The sequence below is a fragment of the Nerophis lumbriciformis genome, linkage group LG10 (assembly GCF_033978685.3).
Source record: "Nerophis lumbriciformis linkage group LG10, RoL_Nlum_v2.1, whole genome shotgun sequence".
Taxonomy (NCBI): Eukaryota; Metazoa; Chordata; class Actinopteri; order Syngnathiformes; family Syngnathidae; genus Nerophis; species Nerophis lumbriciformis.
In genome coordinates, this window is record NC_084557.2 from 2,685,811 (window position 1) to 2,697,500 (window position 11,690).

General features: G+C 29.2%; 1 protein-coding gene across 3 annotated transcripts in view; it reads right to left on the bottom strand.

Annotated features, from left to right (window-relative positions):
* Positions 1-1,859: 1,859 nt before the first annotated feature.
* LOC133612751 (neuronal cell adhesion molecule-like) overlaps positions 1,860-11,690 on the bottom strand; it is a 274,321-nt gene continuing 264,490 nt past the window's right edge. For all 3 annotated transcript variants that reach the window (XM_061970426.2, XM_061970425.2, XM_061970423.2), the window contains one exon: positions 1,860-2,831. In XM_061970426.2, the coding sequence (XP_061826410.2) occupies positions 2,585-2,831 (247 nt within the window). In that variant the 3' untranslated portion in view covers positions 1,860-2,584. The remainder of the gene's footprint in view (positions 2,832-11,690) is intronic.

An 11,690-nucleotide genomic window follows, 5' to 3' on the forward strand; every position in this document is an offset into this window, starting at 1 on the left:
ATTAACTGTCAAAATAATTTCAAACTATTGAAGTTAGCTTACAGAATAAACATGTCAATCAACCCATATGATTTTTGCTGTAATATTTTTGTTTTGAAAAGTCACTGTGACTGATAGAAAAGTGATGGTTTCAGCAACATTTTAACCTGTCTGAATGCAATCAATCATTTTGCGTCGGGCCTGAACCCCCCATCAGGACTTTGTCCTGGACCTACCGGGGCCTGCGGCCCCTGGACCCTGGCTACTAGGTTTTTCTGATTTCAAAAGTTGGCAGGTATGTGTTCCCCTTTAAGGCACGCCCCCAATAATGGAAATCGGGAGAAATTCGGGAGAATGGTTGTCCCGGGAGAAGCATTTAAGTCCCATCTTAAAACTCATTTGTATACTCTAGCCTTTAAATACCGTATTTTCCGCACTATAAGGCGCACCTAAAAACCACAATTTTTCTCAAAAGCTAACAGTGCGCCTTATAACCCGGTGCGCTTTATTACGATTCATTTTCATAAAGTTTCGATCTCGCAACTTCGGTAAACAGCCGCCATCTTTTTTCCCGGTAGAACAGGAAGCGCTTCTTCTTCTACGCAAGCAACCGCCAAGGAAAGCACCCGCCCCCATAGAACAGGAAGCGCTTCTTCTTCTACCCGCCCCCGGAAGAAGAAGAAAAAACGCGCGGATATCACCGTACGTTTCATTTCCTGTTTACATCTGTAAAGACCACAAAATGGCTCCTACAAAGCGACAAGGATCCGGTTCATAAAAAGACGCAATCTCTCCATCCGCACACGGATTACTACCGTATTTCACAGCAACTGATATTCCTGTGAACCGCACTGTGGAACGGGAGCACGTACGGTGAATATTCGCACCACAGGGAATGAGAAGTCATCCTTCACTGTGGTTCTAGCTTGCCATGCTAACTTCCACCCATGGTGATATTCAAAAGGAAGACCTTGCCAAAAGAGACCTTTCCAGCCGGCGTCATCATAAAAGCTAACTCGAAGGGATGGATGGATGAAGAAAAGATGAGCAAGTGGTTAAGGGAAGTTTACGCGAAGAGGCCGGGTGGCTTTTTTCACACAGCTCCGAAGGCGAACACACCTTCACTAAGACGGGCAGACAGCGCCGGACGACATACGCCAACTTTTGCCAGTGGATCGTAAATGCCTGGGCAGATATTTCGGTCACAACTGTGGTCCGAGCTTTCCGGAAGGCAGGATTCACAGAACTGCTGCACAACAACAGCGACACTGAATCCGATGACTTCGACGAGACGGAGCCGGCCATTTTTGGATCCCACGCTTGCGCAACTTTTCAATTCGGACACCGAAGACGAAGAATTCGAAGGATTTACGAATGAAGAATAACTTCAGAAGGTGAGCGCTATGTTTATTTTGTGTGTTGTGACATTAACGTTCGAGCAACATTATGTTGCTTTTGCTCTACACCATTTTGAATTTTACTATGTTTGTGATTGCACATTTGCGTACATTTTGGGACAGAGTTGTTAGAACGCTGGTTTTCAATATATTATTAAAGTTTGACTGAACTATCTGACTGTTTTTTTGACATTTACTTTAGCGCAGCGTTTTTTTGACATTCACTTTAGCGCAGCGTAGGCGCGGCTTATAGTCCGGGGCGGCTTATTGGTGGACAAAATTATGAAATATGTAATTCATAGAAGGTGCGGCTAATAATCCGGTGCGCCTTATAGTGCGGAAAATACGGTAGCCCCCCTGTTAGACCAGTTGATCTGCCGTTTCTTTTCTTTTCTCCTCTGCTCCCCTTTTCCTTGAGGGGGGGGGGGGGCACAGGTCCGATGGCCATGGATGAAGTGCTGGCTGTCCAGAGTCGGGACCCGGGGTGGACCGCTCGCCTGTGCATCGGCTGGGAACATCTCTACGCTGCTGACCCGTCTCCGCTCGGGATGGTGTCCTGCTGGCCCCACTATGGACTGGACTCTTACTATTATGTTGGATCCACTATGGACTGGACTCTCACAATATTATGTCAGACCCACTCGACATCCATTGCTTTCGGTCTCCCCTAGAGGGGGGGGGGTTACCCACATATGCGGTCCTCTCCAAGGTTTCTCATAGTCATTCACATCGACGTCCCACTGGGGTGAGTTTTTCCTTGCCCGTATGTGGGCTTTGTACCGAGGATGTCGTTGTGGCTTGTGCAGCCCTTTGAGACACTTGTGATTTAGGACTATATAAATAAAGATTGATTGATTGATTGATTGATTTTCCGGAGAGGCACTGAAATTCGGGAGTCTCCCGGAAAATTCGGGAGGGTTGGCAAGTATGTAATAGTGTTGTTAAAACAAGAAACCCAAGGGCGGCCTTAGACTTTAGCACACTACGGTTCATACAAGACTTGAAATAGCGTGTTTTCCTTCTCAAACAATGAAGACTTGATGGTTGCTATCGGAACAAAGTATATCGTAATCATACCATGAGCTGTGTGCATAGTTGTTGTATTCCCAGTCGCTGGCAAAGACCAGATAGGACAGCTGTAGTCTGAGGATGGTTTGTCATGTTTTCCTCCCAGATTGTCCCCCATGACCACCACCTGGAAGATGAGGCTACACGAAAGAATTCAAGGAGTTGATGATGTTAATCGGGGACGGCGCCTCCGAGCTCTCGTGGCCCTCGGCGGCGTCCCGGCTGGCGCTCTTTCCGCTATACTCTCCGATAAAGGAGCCGTCCTCGTTGAACTGTCCGTCTCCTCCTTCCCCGTAGTCTACTAAACTGTCGTCACTGTTGTCCCGCTTAACCGTCCCGCTCGATGGCGTGCGGCTGCCTTTTAAGGGCTTATGGTCATCATTGTCGCTGGGGGAGAAAACCACATGCAGGCGTTAGCGCTGAGATGGATGAGTTAGCCCAGACCTTTTTTTTTTTTTAGATGGAGCTCCCGCCAATGATCACTCTTAGAATTGGAAAAGGGTCGGCTCCATGACTAAAAAAAAAATATCTCTGCGATGAATGATTGGTTGGTTTCCATCAGGCAACCGGGGAATAAAGACACGGCAAAACATTCCCCTTGAAACCAAGTCCACATGGGCGTGTCGGACAAAGAGCGTCTCACACACAAACGTAGGGAAAAAGGCGATGATGCGGATGAAAGGTGGGAAGAGAAGCAGCCAAACGTCACCACGGATGCATGAGTCACCTTGTCTTGTCTTTGGGACCACTTCCACAGAGACCTCACTCAAGCCTTCAGGGTGGCATTTTGGTGGGGGAATGTACTGACAAAACTGCAGGAAACACTAAATAAACTTCCCCGAATTAAAAAAAAAATAATAACAATTTGGTTTACCGTAAATGCTAACCCTAAAAATTTTTTTTTTTTAAATCATGATTAATCAATATTCAAACATGCGATTAATTTGACTTAAATTGAATAATCATGATTAATCCAAATTCAAAAGTGTGATTCTTTTGATTTAAAATAATAATCATAATTAATCCAATTTCTTAAGTGTAATCAATTGGACAAAAAAAAAATCATGATTATTCCAAATTCAAAAGTGTGATTCATTGGATTAAAAAAACCAAAAAAACATGATTAATCGATATTCAAACATGTGATTAATTTGACTTAAAATGAATAATCACGATTAATCCAAATTCAAAAGTGACATTCATTTGACTAAAGAAATTGAATCATGATTAATCCAAATTCAAAAGTGTGATTCGTTTGATTTAAAATAATAATCATAATTAATCCAATTTCATAAGTGTAATCAATTGGACAAAAAAAAAACATGATTATTCCAAATTCAAAGTGTGATTCATGTCAGTAAAGAAAATGGAATCATCATTCATTCAAATTTAAAAGTCTGGTTAATTTGATTTAAAAACAAAAATAATCTTAATCATCTAAATTCAAGTGTGATTACTTTGATTTAAAAATGTTATTTCACAAACACACAAAAATCATGATTAATCCAAATTCAAAAGTGTGATTCATTGGATTAAAAACAAAAATCATGATTAATCAATATTCAAACATGCGATTAATTTGACTTAAATTGAATAATCATGATTAATCCAAATTCAAAAGTGTGATTCATTGGATTAAAAAAAACACATGATTAATCGATATTCGAACATGCGATTAATTTGACTTAAAATGAATAATCACGATTAATCCAAATTCAAAAGTGAAATTCATTTGACTAAATAAATTGAATCATGATTAATCCAAATTCAAAAGTGTGATTCGTTTGATTTAAAATAATAATCATAATTAATCCAATTTCATAAGTGTAATCAATTGGACATAAAAAAAAAATCATGATTATTCCAAATTCAAAGTGGGATTCATGTCACTAAAAAAATGGAATCATGATTCATTCAAATGTAAAAGTCTGGTTAATTTGATTCAAAAAAAAAAATCCTAATCATCTAAATTCAAGTGTGATTACTTTGATTTAAAAATGTTATTTCACACAGACACACACAAAAATCATGATTAATCCAAATTCAAAAGTGTGATTCATTGGATAAAAAAACAAAAAAATCATGATTAACAAATATTCAAACATGCGATTAATTTGACTTAAATTGAATAATCATGATTAATCCAAATTCAAAAGTGTGATTCATTGGATTAAAAAAAAAACATGATTAATCGATATTCAAACATGCGATTAATTTGACTTAAAATTAATAATCACGATTAATCCAAATTCAAAAGTGAAATTCATTTGACTAAATAAATTGAATCATGATTAATCCAAATTCAAAAGTGTGATTCGTTTGATTCAAAATAATAATTATAATTAATCCAATTTCATAAGTGTAATCAATTGGACATAAAAAAAAATCATGATTATTCTAAATTCAAAGTGGGATTCATTGGATTAAAAAAAAAAAAATCATGATTAATCGATATTCAAACATGCGATTAATTTGACTTAAAATGAATAATCACGATTAATCCAAATTCAAAAGTGAAATTCATTTGACTAAATAAATTGAATCATGATTAATCCAAATTCAAAAGTGTGATTCGTTTGATTTAAAATAATAATTATAATTAATCCAATTTCATAAGTGTAATCAATTGGACATAAAAAAAAAATCATGATTATTCTAAATTCAAAGTGGGATTCATGTCACTAAAGAAAATGGAATCATCATTCATTCAAATTTAAAAGTCTGGTTAATTTGACAAAAAAAAAAAAAAACTAACAATCTAAATTCAAGTGTGATTACTTTGATTTAAAAATGTTATTTCACACAAAAAATCATGAATAATCACGATTAATCCAAATTCAAAAGTGTGATTCATTGGATAAAAAAAAAATCATGATTAATCAATATTCAAACATGCGATTAATTTGACTTAAATTGAATAATCATGATTAATCCAAATTCAAAAGTGTGATTCGTTTGATTTAAAATAATAACCATAATTAATCCAATTTCATAAGTGTAATCAATTGGACATAAAAAAAAATCATGATTATTCTAAATTCAAAGTGTGATTCATGTCACTAAAGAAAATGGAATCATGATTCATTCAAATGTAAAAGTCTGGTTAATTTGATTAAAAAAAAAAAAATCCTAATCATCTAAATTCAAGTGTGATTACTTTGATTTAAAAATAATAATCATAATTAATCTAATTTCATAAGTGTAATCAATTGGACAAAAAAAAAATCATGATTATTCCAAATTCAAAAGTGTGATTCATTGGATAAAAAAAAAAAAAATCATGATTAATAGATATTCAAACATGCGATTAATTTGACTTAAAATGAATAATCACGATTAATCCAAATTCAAAAGTGAAATTAATTTGATTAAAGAAATTGAATCATGGTTAATCCAAATTCAAAGTGTGATTCGTTTGATTTAAAATAATAATCATAATGAATCCAATTTCATAAGTGTAATCAATTGGACAAAAAAATAAATCATGATTATTTCAAATTCAAAGTGTGATTCATGTCACTAAAGAAAATGGAATCATCATTCATTCAAATTTAAAGTCTGGTTAATTTGATTTTTTTTTTTTAAATCCTAATCATCTAAATTCAAGTGTGATTACTTTGATTTAAAAATGTTATTTCACACACAAAAAAAAAAATCATGATTAATCCAAATTCAAAAGTGTAATTCATTGGATAAAAAAAACTAAAAATCATAATTAATCAATATTCAAACATGCGATTAATTTGACTTAAATTGAATAATCATGATTAATCCAAATTCAAAAGTGTGATTCTTTTGATTTAAAATAATAATCATAATTAATCCAATTTCATAAGTGTAATCAATTGGACAAAAAAAAAAATCATGATTATTCTAAATTCAAAGTGTGATTCATGTCACTAAAGAAAATGGAATCATGATTCATTCAAATTTAAAAGTCTGGTTAATTTGATTTAAAAAAAAAAAAAAATCCTAATCATCTAAATTCAAGTGTGATTACTTATTTAAAAATGTTATTTCACACACACAAAAATCATGATTAATCCAAATTCAAAAGTGTGATTCATTGGATTAAAAACAAAAATCATGATTAATCAATATTCAAACATGCGATTAATTTGACTTAAATTGAATAATCATGATTAATCCAAATTCAAAAGTGTGATTCATTGGATTAAAAAAAACACATGATTAATCGATATTCGAACATGCGATTAATTTGACTTAAAATGAATAATCACGATTAATCCAAATTCAAAAGTGAAATTCATTTGACTAAATAAATTGAATCATGATTAATCCAAATTCAAAAGTGTGATTCGTTTGATTTAAAATAATAATCATAATTAATCCAATTTCATAAGTGTAATCAATTGGACATAAAAAAAAAATCATGATTATTCCAAATTCAAAGTGGGATTCATGTCACTAAAAAAATGGAATCATGATTCATTCAAATGTAAAAGTCTGGTTAATTTGATTCAAAAAAAAAAATCCTAATCATCTAAATTCAAGTGTGATTACTTTGATTTAAAAATGTTATTTCACACAGACACACACAAAAATCATGATTAATCCAAATTCAAAAGTGTGATTCATTGGATAAAAAAACAAAAAAATCATGATTAACAAATATTCAAACATGCGATTAATTTGACTTAAATTGAATAATCATGATTAATCCAAATTCAAAAGTGTGATTCATTGGATTAAAAAAAAAACATGATTAATCGATATTCAAACATGCGATTAATTTGACTTAAAATTAATAATCACGATTAATCCAAATTCAAAAGTGAAATTCATTTGACTAAATAAATTGAATCATGATTAATCCAAATTCAAAAGTGTGATTCGTTTGATTCAAAATAATAATTATAATTAATCCAATTTCATAAGTGTAATCAATTGGACATAAAAAAAAATCATGATTATTCTAAATTCAAAGTGGGATTCATTGGATTAAAAAAAAAAAAATCATGATTAATCGATATTCAAACATGCGATTAATTTGACTTAAAATGAATAATCACGATTAATCCAAATTCAAAAGTGAAATTCATTTGACTAAATAAATTGAATCATGATTAATCCAAATTCAAAAGTGTGATTCGTTTGATTTAAAATAATAATTATAATTAATCCAATTTCATAAGTGTAATCAATTGGACATAAAAAAAAAATCATGATTATTCTAAATTCAAAGTGGGATTCATGTCACTAAAGAAAATGGAATCATCATTCATTCAAATTTAAAAGTCTGGTTAATTTGACAAAAAAAAAAAAAAACTAACAATCTAAATTCAAGTGTGATTACTTTGATTTAAAAATGTTATTTCACACAAAAAATCATGAATAATCACGATTAATCCAAATTCAAAAGTGTGATTCATTGGATAAAAAAAAAATCATGATTAATCAATATTCAAACATGCGATTAATTTGACTTAAATTGAATAATCATGATTAATCCAAATTCAAAAGTGTGATTCGTTTGATTTAAAATAATAACCATAATTAATCCAATTTCATAAGTGTAATCAATTGGACATAAAAAAAAATCATGATTATTCTAAATTCAAAGTGTGATTCATGTCACTAAAGAAAATGGAATCATGATTCATTCAAATGTAAAAGTCTGGTTAATTTGATTAAAAAAAAAAAAATCCTAATCATCTAAATTCAAGTGTGATTACTTTGATTTAAAAATAATAATCATAATTAATCTAATTTCATAAGTGTAATCAATTGGACAAAAAAAAAATCATGATTATTCCAAATTCAAAAGTGTGATTCATTGGATAAAAAAAAAAAAAATCATGATTAATAGATATTCAAACATGCGATTAATTTGACTTAAAATGAATAATCACGATTAATCCAAATTCAAAAGTGAAATTAATTTGATTAAAGAAATTGAATCATGGTTAATCCAAATTCAAAGTGTGATTCGTTTGATTTAAAATAATAATCATAATGAATCCAATTTCATAAGTGTAATCAATTGGACAAAAAAATAAATCATGATTATTTCAAATTCAAAGTGTGATTCATGTCACTAAAGAAAATGGAATCATCATTCATTCAAATTTAAAGTCTGGTTAATTTGATTTTTTTTTTTAAAATCCTAATCATCTAAATTCAAGTGTGATTACTTTGATTTAAAAATGTTATTTCACACACAAAAAAAAAAATCATGATTAATCCAAATTCAAAAGTGTAATTCATTGGATAAAAAAAACTAAAAATCATAATTAATCAATATTCAAACATGCGATTAATTTGACTTAAATTGAATAATCATGATTAATCCAAATTCAAAAGTGTGATTCTTTTGATTTAAAATAATAATCATAATTAATCCAATTTCATAAGTGTAATCAATTGGACAAAAAAAAAAATCATGATTATTCTAAATTCAAAGTGTGATTCATGTCACTAAAGAAAATGGAATCATGATTCATTCAAATTTAAAAGTCTGGTTAATTTGATTTAAAAAAAAAAAAAAATCCTAATCATCTAAATTCAAGTGTGATTACTTATTTAAAAATGTTATTTCACACACACAAAAATCATGATTAATCCAAATTCAAAAGTGTGATTCATTGGATTAAAAAAAATGTAATCATGATTAATCAATATTCAAACATGCGATTAATTTGACTTAAAATTAATGATAATGATTAGTCCAAATTCGAAAGTGTGATTCGTTTGATTTAAAATAATAATCATAATTAATCCAATTTCATAAGTGTAATCAATTGGACAAAAAAAAATCATGATTATTCCAAATTTAAAGTGTGATTCATGTCACTAAAGAAAATGGAATCATGATTCATTCAAATTTAAAAGTCTGGTTAATTTGATTAAAAAAAAATCCTAATCATCTAAATTCAAGTGTGATTACTTTGATTTAAAAATGTTATTTCACACAAAAAAAAAAAAAATCATGATTAATCCAAATTCAAAAGTGTGATTCATTGGATTAAAAATAAAAATAAAAATCATGATTAATCAATATTCAAACATGCGATTAATTTGACTTAAATTGAATAATCATGATTAATTCAAATTCAAAAGTGTGCTTCTTTTGATTTAAAATAATAATCATAATTAATCCAATTTCACAAGTGTAATCAATTGGACCAAAAAAAATAAATCATGATTATTCTAAATTCAAAGTGTGATTCATGTCACTAAAGAAAATGGAATCATGATTCATTCAAATTTAAAAGTCTGGTTAATTTGATTTAAAAAAAAAAAAAAAATCCTAATCATCTAAATTCAAGTGTGATTACTTATTTAAAAATGTTATTTCACACACACAAAAATCATGATTAATCCAAATTCAAAAGTGTGATTCATTGGATTAAAAAAAATGTAATCATGATTAATCAATATTCAAACATGCGATTAATTTGACTTAAAATTAATGATAATGATTAGTCCAAATTCGAAAGTGTGATTCGTTTGATTTAAAATAATAATCATAATGAATCTAATTTCATAAGTGTAATCAATTGGACAAAAAAAAAATCATGATTATTCCAAATTCAAAGTGTGATTCATGTCACTAAAACAAATGGAATCATGATTCATTCAAATGTAAAAGTCTGGTTAATTTGATTAAAAAAAAATAAATCCTAATCATCTAAATTCAAGTGTGATTACTTTGATTTAAAAATGTTATTTCACACACACACAAAAAAAATCATGATTAATCCAAATTCAAAAGTGTAATTCATTGGACAAAAAATAAATAAAAATCATAATTAATCAATATTCAAACATGCGATTAATTTGACTTAAATTGAATAATCATGATTAATCCAAATTCAAAAGTGTGATTCGTTTGATTTAAAATAATAATCATAATTAATCCAATTCCACAAGTGTAATCAATTGGACCAAAAAAAATAAATCATGATTATTCTAAATTCAAAGTGTGATTCATGTCACTAAAGAAAATGGAATCATGATTCATTCAAATTTAAAAGTCTGGTTAATTTGATTTAAAAAATAAAATAAAATCCTAATCATCTAAATTCAAGTGTGATTACTTATTTAAAAATGTTATTTCACACACACAAAAATCATGATTAATCCAAATTCAAAAGTGTGATTCATTGGATTTAAAAAAATGTAATCATGATTAATCAATATTCAAACATGCGATTAATTTGACTTAAAATTAATGATAATGATTAGTCCAAATTCGAAAGTGTGATTCGTTTGATTTAAAATAATAATCATAATTAATCTAATTTCATAAGTGTAATCAATTGGACAAAAAAAAAAAATCATGATTATTCCAAATTCAAAGTGTGATTCATGTCACTAAAAAAAATGGAATCATGATTCATTCAAATGTAAAAGTCTGGTTAATTTGATTAAAAAAAAAAAAATCCTAATCATCTAAATTCAAGTGTGATTACTTTGATTTAAAAATGTTATTTCACACACACACACACAAAAAATCATGATTAATCCAAATTCAAAAGTGTAATTCATTGGACAAAAAAAAAATAAAAATCATAATTAATCAATATTCAAACATGCGATTAATTTGACTTAAATTGAATAATCATGATTAATCCAAATTCAAAAGTGTGATTCGTTTGATTTAAAATAATAATCATAATTAATCCAATTTCATAAGTGTAATCAATTGGACAAAAAAAAAAAATCATGATTATTCCAAATTCAAAGTGTGATTCATGTCGCTAAAGAAAATGGAATCATGATTCATTCAAATTTAAAAGTCTGGTTAATTTGATTTGAAAACAAAAATAATCTTAATCATCTAAATTCAAGTGTGATTACTTTGATTTAAAAATGTTATTTCACAAACACACAAAAATCATGATTAATCCAAATTCAAAAGTGTGATTCATTGGATTAAAAAAAAAAATCATGATTAATCAATATTCAAACAAGCGATTAATTTGACTTAAAATGAATAATCTTGATTAATCCAAATTCAAAAGTGTGATTCGTTTGATTTAAAATAATAATCATAATTAATCCAATTTCATAAGTGTAACCAATTGGACAAAAAAAAAAAAAATCATGATTATTCTAAATTCAAAGTGTGATTCATGTCAATAAAGAAAATTGAATCATGATTCATTCAAATTTAAAAGTCTGGTTAATTTGATTTTTTTAAAAAATCCTAATAATCTAAATTCAAGTGTGATTACTTTGATTTAAAAATGTTATTTCACACCAAAAAAAAATCATGATTAA